This window comes from Eubalaena glacialis, chromosome 3 (genome assembly GCF_028564815.1).
Source record: "Eubalaena glacialis isolate mEubGla1 chromosome 3, mEubGla1.1.hap2.+ XY, whole genome shotgun sequence".
Taxonomy (NCBI): Eukaryota; Metazoa; Chordata; class Mammalia; order Artiodactyla; family Balaenidae; genus Eubalaena; species Eubalaena glacialis.
The window spans coordinates 156,092,615-156,108,986 of record NC_083718.1 but is presented as its reverse complement, the minus strand read 5'-3'; the positions used below and the strand labels follow the sequence as shown (position 1 = coordinate 156,108,986).

The 16,372-nt window shown below is 37.3% G+C and overlaps 1 protein-coding gene across 1 annotated transcript in view; it reads right to left on the bottom strand.

Annotated features, from left to right (window-relative positions):
- Nucleotides 1-16,372, bottom strand: part of STIL (STIL centriolar assembly protein) — a 53,931-nt gene that overhangs the window by 24,228 nt on the left and 13,331 nt on the right. The window contains exons 9-12 of the mRNA XM_061186621.1: nucleotides 14,883-14,969; nucleotides 8,706-8,856; nucleotides 6,100-6,209; nucleotides 655-769 (exon numbers count right to left, since the gene is read on the bottom strand). Coding sequence (XP_061042604.1) covers nucleotides 655-769; nucleotides 6,100-6,209; nucleotides 8,706-8,856; nucleotides 14,883-14,969 — 463 coding nt within the window. The remainder of the gene's footprint in view (nucleotides 1-654; nucleotides 770-6,099; nucleotides 6,210-8,705; nucleotides 8,857-14,882; nucleotides 14,970-16,372) is intronic.

Genomic DNA, 16,372 nt, shown 5'->3' with positions numbered 1-16,372 from the left:
CCAAAAAGAATAAACAAAATACTCACTGTGGTGAATTTGGTCATAATTTAATATTAATTTTAAAAAGCCTTTCTCATTCCTTTTTCTTCCAATAAGTAATTAAGACACAACAATTCTAAAATAACCCACTAGTTGGCCTCAATAAAAAATTATGACAGGTTATTAGCAATCTCCAAAAGGAAGTAGAATGTTTTCTCGGAATATGGTAATAAGAAACAATGTTGAGCTCTGGTTAATGTACAGAATGTTGAGTCTAAACGGGTTAAAAGCACCAGATTCTGAAACTAAACCGCCTAAATCACTAGGTTTACCAAATCCCAAACTTCCTGAATTCCAGCTTTACTACTTAATAGTTATGTAATCCTAGGCAGGTAACTTAACCAATCTGTTCCTCAGTTTTCTCTGGGAATAATAATTATATATACTTATTACAATATGTGTATATATTCATATATATTATTACATATAATAATTATATGTACCTGTGAGGAATATATATATATCTTTATATATAGTCAAAGCCATATACATATAGATAGCTATATATATCTTAGAATGAACTTAAGGAAGTTTTAGGTAGTATTATTGAGTGCTTTAACATGAAGAGATTTTTAGGTTTCTAATCACAAAGGTGAGTTCTAAGATCAGTGATACCTTCTGACTCACTGGATGAGGACTAGGAATTGGTCTTGGAGAAACATCTTCATCTTCAACACCAGAGTCATGATCACTTATTGGCATTTTCCCTGGAGGTAACTTTTGAGAAGACCTAAAGAACAGAGGGGAGAAAATGTAAGTCTTCAGTAATTCAGTTTTCATTTGTTCTTTCTTTCTGAAGCTGAATAAAGTCCTTTAATAAGCCACAATAGTATCTGATCATTTAATTTCGTATCTGACAACCACAAATTATTTTATTTTTTCAGGCCAGTGCCAGATGATCAGGAAAGCTGAGCCAGTCAGACTCATGCTTAATAATCTACCCTCTTCTCCTGATCATGGCAAGTTTAACCCAGTTATTCTTTTTTTTTTAAATTTATTTTTAATTGAAGCATAGTTGAATTACAATGTTGTGTTAATTACTGCTGTATATCAAAGTGACTCAGTTATCCATATATACACACACACACACACACACGCACGCGCGCACACACATACATTCTTTTCCATTATAGTTTATCACAGGATACTGAACATATTTCCCTGTGCTATACACAGTAGGATCTTGTTGTTTATCCATTCTATATATACCAGTTTGCACTGATAATCCCAAACTCCCAACCCAACCTTCTCCCACCCCCCTCCCCCTTGGCAACAAGAAGTCTGTTCTCTATGTCCCTGATTCTGTTTCTGTTTCACAGATAGGTTCATTTGTGTCATATTTTAGATTCCACATATAAGTGGCATCATATGGTATTTGTCTTTCTCTTTCTGATTTACTTTACTTAGTATGATAATCTCTAGTTGCATCCATAACCCAGTTATTCTTAATGTCATAATAAAGCAATAGTTACTGAGCATTTTCTGATTCACCACTTAGGGGAGTATAGAAATTAATAAGATACAGAGCTTGCCATCAAAAATTTACCATCTGATAAGAGAGATGTATACTCATCGTATTAAACATACTGCATTAAACACTCATTGTGTTGGAAAGAAAAATCAAGTAAGGAATTACATTTTCCTATGTACTTATATCTGTGATGGTAAAATACTCTGAGACATTAATTGAAATACCTCCTTCCATTTAGTCAGTTGAAGTTATTGTGTCACAGGTGCCATGTCCCAATAGAACACAGAAAAATTCTGAGTGCTGGTACTGAGTTTCAAAAGCTGAAATTAGAGTTTAAGACTAAAATTTGAAAGACTATATGCATCCAGTTTTTTTCCATCCTAAACTAAATAAAATCTCAATAAGATGAGGTAGGAAGACAAAAGAAAAGCCAGAAGGAAGCTAAGAGAGCTTAGACATTAATGGAATTCCTAAGAAAGGGTCCTGTCTCCTTAGCAGGAGAACAACAGAAACCCCCAGGTAGATATGGAAGATTTGACAGCAGAATAGACCTTAGTCCCAAACCCTAATAGTCTGTAGAGGCAAACACAGAGTTCTTTCTGTGTCAAGGTGCTGCAATGAAACAATCTCACAAAGCTCTCCGCCCACACTCAAGAAGGACATGGAGAATACAGAATGATATTCCATATGCCTCAGTGCAGCATGGACATGACCCAGAGAGCCAGTGACCTGAATAGGGTAAGGAGGTAGCAGCAGGATCCTGCACAAACCAACTGCCAAAAACCAGATGCAAATGAAAACACCTCAGGGACTTCCCTGGTGGCGCAGTGGTAAGACTCCACGCTCCCAATGCAGGGGGCCTGGGTTCGATCCCTGGTCAGGGAACTAGATCCCACATGTATGCCTCAACTAAGGAGACAGCGAGCGGCAATTAAAGAGCCCGCAAGCCAGAACTAAGGAGTCTGCCTGCTGCAACTAAGACCTGGTGCAACCAAAGAAAGAAAGAAAGAAAACACCTCAGCAGATGGCTGAGTGGTGTGGATGGATGATAATCATGTCACCCCACATCACCAGTAGTGGCAGAGCATTAGTCCCCTCTAAATTACATATAACCTCAGAAGAAACAGGATAAACAGACCTTGAATTAACTGAAATTTGGCTTCTATAACTGAGCAAAATGAATAGGGGCTCAAAATAGAAATTAACTTCAATTACTTTTTTTTTGGCTGTGGCACCGCGCAGCTCGTGGGCTCTTAGTTCCCCAACCAGGGATCAAACCCAGGCCCCGGCAGTGAAAGCACGTTGTCCTAACCACTGGACTGCCAGGGAATTCCCTCAATTACTTTTAAAAAGAAAAAAAGTAAGGGACTTCTCTGGCAGTCGAGTGGTTAAGACTCTGCACTTCCAATGCAGGGGAATCGGGCTCTATCCCTGGTTGGGGAACTAAGATCCCACATGCTGCACCAAAAAAAAGAGAAAAGAATAAAAACAAAAAAAGTTACATTTTTGGTACACCTGAGTTCGTGGCAAGGAATTAATATTTGCTACATACTTACTTATGATAAACATATACAAATATACACATAGATACACACATATAAAATTTCCCAACGCTGAGCAATAAAATCCATTTCTGAGGGACTTCCCTGGCCGTCCAGTGGTTGGGACTCTGCGCTTCCACTACAGGCGGTGCAGGTTCAATCCCTGGTCAGGGAACTAAGATCCCACATGCTGTGTGCCACAGCCAAAAAAACACAAAAAACAAAAAATATCCATTTCTGAGCTTTTTTAGCACCCAAGACAAAAAGAAAAAACTTAATGTTGTATAATTTTAATACCAGTTATCTAGGTGAGATAAACATTTTACTAAAATTAAAATCTAAAAATGACTGATCCTTATCAAAGCTTTGGTCAGAGCTGAAAATAGACACGGCCGGACTTCCCTGGTGGTGCAGTGGTTAAGAATCCGCCTGCCAATGTAGGAGACACGGGTTCGAGCCCTGGTCCCAGAAGATCCCACATGCCGCGGAGCAACTAAGCCCGTGTGCCACAACTACTAAGCCTGCACTCTAGAGCCCAAGAGCCACAGCTAATGAGCCCACGTGCTACAACTACTGAAGCCCGTGGGCCTAGAGCCTGTGCTCGGCCACAACAGAAGCCACCGCAATGAAGAGTACCCCCCGCTCGCTGCAACTGGAGAAAGACCATGCGCAGCAACAAAGACCCAATGCAGCCAAACATAAATAAGTAAATAATAAATTTATTAAAAAAAAGAAAATAGACACGGTTTTTCAACAATGTTAAAGAAATTGCAAGTGTCTCCTTAATTTGGCTTTTTCTTCCATAAACATTCAATAAAATCTTAAATAAAACCTTAAACCTTAAGACAATGAAGGTGGTCCTGCAAGTCTATAAGAATATAGTTTTCTGCTGATCTAACCTGTTTCAAGGATAACTTAAAATGCCCAAAGATAGAGTATACCTCAGACATCTTTCTAATCCCCAGAACCTGTGAATATGTTAGTGTAAAAGAAAAAAGGGAGTTTGCAGATGTGATTAAGTATCTTGAGATGTGGAGGCTCAATGTAATCACAATGGTCCTTATAAGATGGAGGCAAGATGGTCAGGCAGAGAGGGAGATATGAGGAGGATAGAAGTCAGAGAGAGATTTGAAGATGCTATGCTGCTAGCTTTGAAGATGGAGTAAGACAAGGAATGCAGGTGGCCTCTAGAAGCTGGAAAAGGGAATATGGATTCACCACTAAAACTTCCAAAAGGAACGCAGCCCTACCATCACTTCGATTTTAGCCCCAAAGATCCATTTTGGACTCCTGACCCCCAGAACTAGAAGATAGTAACCTTGTATTGTTTGAAGTCACTTAAGTTTGTGGTACTTTGTTAGAATAGCAATAGGAAACCAATACGGATATAGTCATAATTCCCATTTTACAGATGGGATAGTGATGTTTACAACCAAGACTTGAACACATATATGTCTTATACCATAACCTGAACTCACAACTATTATGTTATGTAGCCTCTATAAATAGTTGGCACAGCTGGCATTTATTTTAAAACTGTATCATAGTTAACTTCCACCTACAGAATCAAGTGTTAAGGACAGATGAATGAATGCTATTAAAAAAAGGTCAAGCTAGGGACTTCGCTGGTGGTCCAGTGGTTAAGACTCAGTGTTCCCAATGCAGGGGACACGAGTCTGATCGCTGTTCGGGGAATTAAGATCTCGCGTGCCAGGCGGCGCAGCCAAAAAAAAAAAAAAAAAAAAAAAGGTCAAGCTATTTTCTCAATAATTGCAATAATCTATAATGAACCTTATACCTGCTTGTTTCTCATGCAAGATACTAAACAGATAGTATTAAAGAGGCCCAAAGATAGGTTAAGGTTATAATCAAAAAGTTGAGAAAAGGACAAATCAGTTGTAAGTGCAAGTTAAAAATAACAATAGTTTCTGAGCTACAGAATCAAAGAATAAACCAGCATTCCAAAGTAACTTTTAAATGAGGTTATTAAATACTTGGCAAATATTAACTTAAATTAATGGACCTCTCAAATAATACAGAGAATTCAACACTCCATTACTGAACTATAAATTCCATGAGGAAAGGGATCGTGTCTGCATCTGTTTTTAATACCACTATATCCCCAGCTCTTAGCACATTATCTGGCACATAGTAAAATAAATGAGAAAGCTGGAATAGGGATATGAAGGGTTAATTTTATGTGTCAACTTGGCTAGGCCACAGTAGCCAGATTTTTGGTCATACATTATTCTAGATGTTTCTGTGAAGGTGTTTTTAAGATGAGATTAACATTTAAATCAGTAGACTCTGAGTAAAGCATGTAATCCTCCATAATGTGGGTGGGTCTCACCCAATCAGCTGAATGCCTTAATAGAACAAAGACTGACCTCCCCAAGAGGAGGGAATTCTGCCAGCAGACCACCTTTGGACTCTAACTGCAACTTTTCTCAGGCTGCCAGCCTACCCTGCAGATTTTGGCCCTGACAAGCCTCCCCAGCTGCACAAATCAATTCCTTAAAACAAATCTCTATGTATATATATCCTGTCGCTTCTGTTTCTCTGGAAAACCCTAATACAAAGGGAATATCTACTTTACCATAAAAGGTATATATGAACCCAAAAATTCACAACCATTATTTAATATTCTCCAAGTGCATTTGCTTTAAAAGTTTTCTTTTTTAGGTAGAGGAGTTATTTTTTAGAGTAGTTTATCTGATAGGCCTAGGTTTAATACTACAAAGAAGGGAAGAACAGAAGGCAAACTAAACAAAAACAGGATGCTTCTTCTTAAACAAGATAATGTCTCGAAAAATACTTTTGTTCCCCTATGTAATAAATCAACTCAAATGAGAACCATATTAGAGTTGTCACTTCATTAAAATTATCATCCAACCTCTGAGTATGAAGGAATGCATTTAAAGCAAGGATACCTATGGTATAAGATTTATAGAGTTTCCTCAGAAATAATTAGGGAGTTACTTTAATTACTCACCAAAAAACTAATAAAAGTAATAAAAAAAGTACACATGACAATAAAATATCTTTTACCTCTTAATTGAAAGATTCTTGGAAACATTGTTAAAAAACTCTCTTTCTGCATTCTGGCCTTCAGCACTCAGTTCAAAATAGGCTGGGTTTTTGTCAGAAGGTTCAACATTCTGAAATAAAGTAGGTCATACTTTGAGATGTGACTTACATAAATACCAGAGAATTCTATTTAGATGACAAGTAGCTCTGAAACACTGGGGGTAAGGCGACTTCTGACTTCTGTAACTATAATCTTTTTTAAAAAAATCATTCTTTCAGCTGAGATATAATTGACACATGACATAATACTTTCAGGTGAACAACATAATGATTCAATATTTGAATATACTGTGAAACACACACTACAATAAATCTAGTTAACCATCCATCACCATGCAGAATGATAAATTTTTTCTTATAAGAACTTTCAAGGACTTCCCTGGTGGTGCAGTAGTTGGGAATCCATCTGCCAATGCAGGGGACACGGGTTCGACCCCTGGTCCCGGGGGTATCCCACATGCCGCGGAGCAACTGGGCCCATGCGCCACAGCTACTGAGCCTGTGCTCTGGAGCCCGTGAGCCACAGCTTCTGGGCCCGCGTGCCACAACTGCTGGAGCCCGTGCGCCTGGAGCCTGAGCTCTGCAACGGGAGAGGCCACCACAATGAGAGGGCTGCGCACCGCAACGAGGAGTGGCCCCCGCTCGCTGCAACTAGAGCCTGCGCACAGCAACGAAGACCCAACGCATCCAAAAAGTAAATTAAAAAAAAAAAAAAAAAACTTTCAAAATACAATATAGTACTATTAACTATACTCACCATGCTGTATATTACATCCCCATTACTTATTACTGGAAGTTTGTACCTTCTGACCACCTTTGGCCATTTCGGCCACCCTCAAACCCCCCCTCCCCTCCACCTCTTGCAAACCACCAATCTGTTCTCTGTGTCTGTGAGTTCCATGAAATGTTTTTTTTTTGTTGTTTAAATATTCCACATATAAGTGACTACGGTATTTGTCTTTCTCTGTTTTATTTATTTCACTTAGCACAATGCCCTCAAGGTCCATCTATGTTGTCACAAATGGCAGGATTTCCTTCCTTTTTTTACAGCTGAATATTTTACCATTATATTAATATAATATGATACAATGTAATATAATATAATATAAATTACATTTTCTTTATCCATTCACCCATCCATGGACACTTAGGTTGCTTTAATACCTTGGCTATTGTAAATATTGCTGCAATTAACATGGTGGTACAGATATCTTTTTGAATTAGTGTTTTTGTTTCCTTTGGATAAATACCCAGAAGTGGAATTGCTGAATCATATGGTTCTATTTTTATGCAACCTTTTTAAAAAACTATCCATCTCCCTACTACATAAATGAAAGTAAAAACTTAATTACCTTTACTATGTAACTTACTCAATAACCAGGGATTCAGTTAAAATAGTAACTTTAAACTGAGCACACAATCTGAAGAATAAAATGAGTGAATGATATATGTCTCTAAAATGGAAATAAATAGACCTCATTTAAGATGATTATGTTTATAATTAAAATACAAAAACTTGATTCATGAATCAATACAACCTATAAATGAAATTAAAGGCACAAAATAAGATCTAAGTGGAAACACACGGTTATTTAGGGATAGTAAAAAAAATTTTTTTTTAATTAATTAATTTATTTTTGGCTGCGTTGGGTCTTCGTTGCTGCGCGTGGGCTTTCTCTAGTTGCAGAGAGCGGGGGCTACTCTTTGTTGCAGTGCACAGGCTTCTCATTGCGATGGCTTCTCTTGTTGCGGAGCATGGGCTCTAGGCACGTGGGCTTCAGTAGTTCTGGCACGTGGGCTCAGTAGTTGTGGCTCACGGTGTCTAGAGCGCAGGCTCAGTAGTTGTGGCACACGGGCTTAGTTGCTCCGCAGCATGTGCGATCTTCTGGGACCAGGGCTTGAACCCATGTTCCCTGCATTGGCAAGTGGATTCTTAACCAATGAGCCACCAGGGAAGCCCGGGATAGTCAATATTTTTGTAAAAAAAAAAAGCAGAATTATTGTTCATTTTTGGCCTTAGAATGTTTTTACGTAACAACACTTATGGTTTCAAAGATCTACTTTTTCTGTGACCATCACCTAAATGTATTGGGTTGGCCAAAAAGTTCTTTCAGGTTTTCCCATAAGATCTTACAGAAAAACCCGAACGAATTTTTTTGCCAGTCATATTAATCTATCCTGATTCCTTGGGTTATATATTATAGACACTGACTTTTAAGTATGAGAAACCATTTGTTATACCCATACATTTAGAAATTAACAGTCAGGACAAAGAGAACACTAAGATCACAAATTAACTCTCAATATCATAAAATGATACAACATATACATTAAATTCTTGATAATAATCTTCACAGGTTTTAGGAAAACATGGGAAAGTTACTCTGTAGATAACGTTTGATCCTGCATTAGAATTTGGTTCTGGAGGTATGGCCTAAAATTTACAAAACAAAATTAACCATAAATGAATAAAGTTAATATTCAGTAAGATTGATTATAAATAAAGCCTAATAATTTGAGTACAACCCTGAATAGTCATTAGTGTGCTAGGTAATCAAATCACTTACTTTGAAAAGATGTAATGTTTCCTTACTAGTTAGTAGCTGGAATCGAAGGTCAGGTGACCTGCCATCACAAGGGAGGCATTCATAAAACTCAGGATCCTTATGTGTCACAGAATAGAGAACTATAATGAAATTTCCAGATTCTGAAAAAACCCTGGATAAAAAAATGCCATTTAATTAAAATTTACTGAGAATAACAAGAGTACACTCAAAGAATTCTATGTGAGTCTCTCAATCTAGTTAATAGACTAACTAAACAGTCCAATTTTTGGAAGAAAACTGAGGGGCAAATTTATGCTTACTTTTACCTGACCAGAGATCGAACCCATGCTCCCTGCAATGGAAGCGTGGAGCCTAACCACTGGACCACCAGGGAATTCGCTATGCTTACTTTTTAATGTTACTAATTTTTAATTTTTAAAATATATTTATTATGGAATACATATTCCTTGTAAATACTTCAAACAAAAACAGGAATGTATAAAATAGAAAATGAAAACCATCCCACTCCACTCTCCAGTTTACCGTATTTACTTCCAGAATTTTCCCCTAGGCATATGCAAACATTTTGTACAATTTAACAAAATCAAGGTACTATACACAATATTTGCATTTGTTCCTTTTTTTTTTTTTTGAGGGAAAAGAGAAATAACATTTAATTAAAAGCACACAACGTGATTACTGGTGTGTTTCTAAACCACATATTCAATAGGTCTGTGATATAGTTTTTGTTTTTAATTATTTTTTATTGGAGTATAGTTGCTTGACAATGTTGTGTTAGTTTCTGCTGTACAGCAGAGTGAATCAGTTATACGTATACATATATCCCCTCTTTTTTAGATTTCCCACCCATTTAGGTCACCACAGAGCACTGAGTAGAATTCCCTGTGCTCTACAGTAGGTTCTCATTAGTTATCTATTTTATACATGTCAATCCCAAACTCCCAATTCATCCCACCCTCTCCTTCCCCTGTTGGTATCTGCAAGTTTGTTCTCTACAACTGTGTCTCTATTTCTGCTTTGCGAATAAGTTCATCTGTACCATTTTTCTAGATTCCACATATAAGCGATATTATACAATATTTGTTTTTTTCTTTCTGACTTACTTCACTCTGTATGACAGTTTCCAGGTCCATCCACATCTCTGCAAATGACACTATTTCGTTCCTTTTTATGGCTGAGTAATAGTCCATTGTATATATGTACCATATCTTCTTTATTCATTCCTCTGTTGATGGACATTTAGGTTGCTTCCATGTCCTGGCTATTGTAAATACTGCTGCAATGAACACTGGGGTGCATGTATCTTTTTGAATTATGGCTTTCTTCAGGTATATGCCCAGGAGTGGGATTGCTGGATCATACGGTAGTTCTATTTTTAGTTTTTTAAGGAACCTCCATACTGTTCTCCACAGTGGCTGTACCAATTTACATTTCCACCAATAGTGTAGGAGGGTTCCCTTTTCTCCACACCATCTCCAGCATTTATTGTTTGTAGATTTTTTGATGATGGCCATTCTGACTGGTGTGAGGTGATACCTCATGGTAGTTGTGATTTGCATTTCTCTAATAATTAGTGATGTTGAGCATCTATTCATGTGCCTCTTGGCCATCTGTATGTCTTCTTTGGAGAGATGGTCTACTTAGGTCTTCTGCCCATTTTCTGATTGTTTGGGTTTTTTTTGTTACTGAGCTGCATGAGCTGTTTGTATATTTTGGAGATTAATCCCTTGTCAGTTGCTTCATTTGCAAATATTTTCTGAGGGTTGTCTTTTCAACTTGTTTATGGTTTCCTCTGCTGTGCAAAAGCTTTAAAGTTTCATTAGGTCCCATTTGTTTATTTTTGTTTTTATTTTCATCACTCTAGGAGGTGGGTCAAAAAAGATCTTGCTGCAATTTATGTCAAGGAGTGTTCTGCTTATGTTTTTTCCTCTAACAGTTTAATAGTGTCTGTCCTTACATGTAGGTCTTTAATCCATTTTGAGTTTATTTTTGTGTATGGTGTTAGGGAGTGTTCTAATTTCATTCCTTTACATGTAGCTGTCCAGTTTTCCCAGCACAACTTATTGAAAAGACTGTCTTTTCTCCATTATATATTCTTGCCTTCTTTGTCATTGATTAAGTGACCATAGGTGTGTGGGTTTATCTCTGGGCTTTCTATCCTGTTCCATTGATCTATATTTCTGTTTTTGTGCCAGTACCATACTATCTTGATTACTGTAGCTTTGTAGTATAGTCTGAAGTCAGGGAGCCTGATTTCTCCAGCTCTGTTTTTCTTTCTCAAGATTACCTTGGCTATTTGGGGTCTTTTGTGTTTCCATACCAATTGTACAATTTTTTGTTCTAATTCTGTGAAAAATGCCATTGGTAATTTGATAGGGACTGTACTGAATCTGTAGATTGCTGTGGGTAGTATAGCCATCTTCACAATATTGATTCTTCCAGTCCAAGAACATGGTATATATCTCTCCATCTGTTTCATCTTTGATTTCTTTCATCAGTATCTTACAGTTTTCTGAGTACAGGTTTTTTACCTCCTTAGGTAGGTTTATTCCTAGGTATCTTATTCTTTTTGTGCAATGGTAAATGGGATTGCTTCCTTAATTGCATTTGCTATTTATTATTTGACAATCTTGGATTTCTTTCCATGTTGCTATTCTATATTATACCTTAGACCTCCTTATTCTTTTTTAGTGACTATCCAGTATTACAATTTATAGATGTGCTATTATTGATTCACCTAGACTTCTAAAAGTGGATATTTAAATTATTCACAATATTTCACTACTATAAACACTGATAAAATGAACATTCATTTTATTATTCACTACATGACTCAACAAATATCTGTAAAGTAATCAGGAGTCCTTAAAATACACACCAAAACCCACTATTTAAAAATACTTAAAAAAAATAAAAATAAATAAAAATAAATTAAAAAATAAAAATACTTTTAGTAGTTGTCTCTACTTTGTAAAATGTTGAATGAAAGATAATTTGGGGGGCTTCCCTGGTGGCGCAGTGGTTGGGAGTCTGCCTGCCAATGCAAGGGACATGGGTTCAAGCCCTGGCCCGGGAAGATCCCACATGCCCTGGAGCAACTAAGCCCGTGCGCCACGACTGCTGAGCCTGCGTTCTGGAGCCCGCAAGCCACAACTACTGAAGCCTGCGTGCCTAGAGCCCGTGCTCCACAACAAGAGAAGCCACCGCAGTGAGAAGCCCACGCACCACAACGAGGAGTAACCCCTGCTCACCGCAACTAGAGAAAGCTGGAGCACAGCAATGACGACCCAACACAGCCAAAAATAAAAACAAACAAATAAATAAATAAATTTATAAAAAAAAAAAAAGAAAGATAATTTGGGGATATATTACACTATTAACAAAACAAAGCAGTGAGGGTTTAGGAGGGCAGAATGCCTATTCTGCTCAATTCCTCTCTCTAGGGTCAGACAAGACCACTGATCAGAATGCTGTAAAGTACTAACCTAAGCTATGCCAAGCAGTGCTGATGCCTCCCTGGTTAAAGGCTGGCAGTAATTAAAGAGTCCAGGTATCAAAGAAATTCCCTAATGCTTCAGATTAACAGAGAGAGCTTCAAAACTAACTTCACCAAGCATTTACTAACAATAAATAATTAAAGCAAGACCAGTCACTGATAATAAAACTTAATTTTACTAATATGCTAAAATGAATATTTAATTTCTCTTTTATTGCAAATAAAACTAACTATATTATATAATTAAAATAAAATGTAAAAAGTAGAACTGTAGCTTCTGGAGAAAAAACAAGAGATTTTCATTTCAATAAAAATCCTTTCTAAGCAAAATAGAAAAAAAAAGATGGATAAATCTGACTTTAAAAAATGGGAAAAAATATTAACCAAAGTAAAATGAAATGACAATCTGGGGGAAATAAAATTTTGCCACATATGTATACCAATACAAATACATATACATAGGTACACACGCATTTTTATAACATATTTATATACACATATATAAAATCTTTGCAGCATATAACACATATATTTTAATAAATATATACTTCTCTGTATACTTTACATATTATATAAATGTATATATACAGAGAGTGAGAAAGAAAAAGAGAGCTCTTACAAAGCAATGTGAAAAAGATACACAACCCAATAGAATAATGGCAAGAGACATGATTAGGAGATTCCCAGAAGATGAGATTATAAAACATCAGATTTGCAAAGATCAAAAGTCTAATAATGGGGGCATCCCTGGTGGCGCAGTGGTTAAGGATCCGCCTGCCAATGCAGGGGACACGGGTTCGATCCCTGGTCCGGGGAGATCCCACATGCCGCGGAGCAACTAAGCCCGTGCGCTACAACTACTGAGCCTGCACTCTAGAGCCTGCGAGCCACAACTACTGAAGCCTGCGCACCTAGAGCCTGTGCTCTGCAACAAGAGAAGCCACTGCAATGAGAAGCCTGCGCACCACAATGAAGAGTAGCCCCAGCTCCCCGCAACTAGAAAAAGCCCACACGCCCCAACAAAGACCCAATGCAGCCAAAAATTAAAAAAAAAAAAAAAAAAAAAGCCTAATAATGGCCTTCCAGTTACCTCTCTGAGGTCTTGTTGTTTTTCCCATCCCTCATTCCTCTCCAGCCACGCTACTTCCTTGCTGTTCCTTGAAGATGCAAGGTGATCTTTCACCCACAGCTTTGTACCCATCATCCTGTGATACTGCCCCAGACAGCCACATGGCTTACTCCCCCATCTCAAGTCTTTGCCTGCCTGACTGCCCTATTTAAAACTGCAACCCCACCTGCCACTACCATAGACACAACATCCACCTCCCCTGCTTATTTTTCTCCACAGCACTCATCACCTTGTAAAATACTATTTATTTTACTTATTTTTTCTGTTTACTGCCTATCTCTGCAGGGTCTTTATTTTGTTTACTGCTTATTGCCAATATCATGAATAGTGCTTGGTACATAGTAGGTGCTCAACAAATACTTGTTCCACAGTGTTAGTGAGGGGACGGAGAAAACAGGCACTCTCAAACACTGTTGGAAAGATTATAAACTGATAGTCTTTGAAGCACAAATTGGCAATATCTACCAAAATTTAAAATTATATACTATTTGACCCAGAAAAACCACTTTTAGGAATTTATTCCACAAATATACTAGTATATACACACAAAGTTGTATACAAAAAGTTGTCCGCAAGCAAAAGGAGTAGTTTTTAAAATATAGTATATATTATTTACTATTCAGTTGCAAAATATGTGTATTAAATCTGTATGTGCCAAGATTTAGTAATGATTTCCAAGGTATAATGATATAAAGAAAAAAGCAACAGAGAAAAGGGAGAACGGTTTGATCCCATTAGTGATTTAACTTTTACAGACCAGGGAAGGGTGTTATTTGTCTATGCATTGGTATTTCAAGAAGGAAGCACAAGATACTCCTTTAACAGTGATTGTCTCTGGGGATAGAATCTGGGGAAATGGGGTGGAAGAGACATCTTTATTATCTATCTTTATATATGTCTGATTTATTGCCATGTACTTATACTGCCTTTTCATTAAAGTTTTTTTAAAAAAGTGTATTATAGCCACCAAAGCAGACAGAAACAGACTCTGGAATTTTCATTTAATACATGAAGAAAGTAAGAGGCAAATAATGGTATCATGTACAGAATAACAAAATTAAATGAGGAGTTGAGGTTAGAAATAAAGTTTCCCTATTAGTTCCAATGCTTGTGCTTTAGTTCCAAGAACATTAAACTTCATCTCAAGTGTTTCTTAAGGTACTATCAATAGCACAGGGTAACAATAAAACACTTGAAACAAATTCAAACTCATTTTCAGCCACTTCAATGAAAATTAATCTTTTTTATAAAATAGGACTCTAGAGTAGATGATCCCTAGGGTCTTTTTTCCACTCATAAAAAGTATGTCTTTTGTGTTACAGTACTGTCGTTAGGCAAGTGAATTCCTTCATATTTCCACGTATAGCACAATGTCACCTTTTTTGTCTGGTTTTATTCCCGTTTAATATAATGTTTGACTTCCTTAGTGTGTCCTTCTGGTTTGTAAGTATTATAAAAGGTTAAGGCATTGCATGAACTTTAAATAACACCAATAAAACATGAATGGAGGTAAAGATCAAAATAAAACCCTGCAGAAAAAAATATCACTTACCTTTCTTGAATAGAAGAACTGAACATGTAGCGCAAGCAGCAAGCCCACACCTGAGGACTATAGATATGTATAATTCCAGACAGCCAGCTAAAACAAAAAATAGAAATTAAAAACTATAGTCATTTTCGGGCTTCCCTGGTGGCGCAGTAGTTGAGAATCTGCCTGCCAATGCAGGGGACACGGGTTCGAGCCCTGGTCTGGGAAGATCCCACATGCCGCGGAGCAACTAGGCCCGTGAGCCACAATTACTGAGCCTGCGCGTCTGGAGCCTGTGCCCCGCAACAAGAGAGGCCGCGATAATGAGAGGCCCGTGCACCGTGATGAAGAGTGGCCCCCACTTGCCGCAACTAGAGAAAGCCCTCGCACAGAAACGAAGACCCAACACAGCCATAAATAAATAAATAAATAAAACCCAAAAGTTAAAAAAACAAACAAACAAAAAAACCTACTTTGAAACCTCCGAAAATTTGCAAGAATCAACATATGTTAAAAAAACAAAAAAACAAAAAAAAAAACTATAGTCATTTTACAAATTAGTACTTAACATCCTTTAGATTATGTTCTTCTCAAGGTAATGTGGCAGAAATTCTTGGCATTTACCAGGAACATATTAAAGGGCTCATAAATAAGAAATCTATGAACATCAAACCATGCTGATAATTAAGAGGGAGACTATAGATATACCTATAACCACAGACAGATACAGAAAGAGAGCACTACTTTCTGTCCTCTTCCACCTGAAATGACGGTAAAACTGTGGGAAAGAAAATGGTTAACAATAGAGGTGAAAGCAGAAATCAATTAGAATCAATTAGCCTGCACTAGAAAGAATAGGCTGAATTAGGGGAGAAAGAAGTTAGCAGCCTAAAACCATAGAGTTATTGAGAGGATTTAAGTCTATAAATATACAGGTAGGCTGAAAAACAGAAAACTCTTCTTTCAAAATATTTTTTTATTATTTTTTAAAGTATTTATTTATTTATTTATTTTGGCTGCACTGGCTCTTAGTTGCAGCATGCAAACTCTTAGTTGTGGCATGCATGCAGAATCTAGCTTCCCGACCAGGGATCAAACCCCGGCCCCCTGCATTGGGAGCACGGGGTCTTACCCACTGGACCGCCAGAGAAGTCTCAGAAAACTCTTAATAGATATTCACTTAGCAGCAATAACACACAGCCACTACCAGGACCAGAGCAAAAGGACTGTAAGGAGATTTCATGGTCCACAGAACATTTCTGTACTCTCATTTTTTTTTTTTTTTAAACATCTTTATTGGAGTATAATTGCTTTACAATGGTGTGTTAGTTTCTGCTTTATAACAAAGTGAATCAGTTATACATATACATATGTTCCCATATCTCTTCCCTCTTGCGTCTCCCTCCCTCCCATTACTCTCATTTCTTAAGTCTGCGCATACCATTCCCACATATGGGTTCCCTTCCCAATCAATCCTCCCTTCTATTATCTACACACTTAAAGGTCCAGCTCAA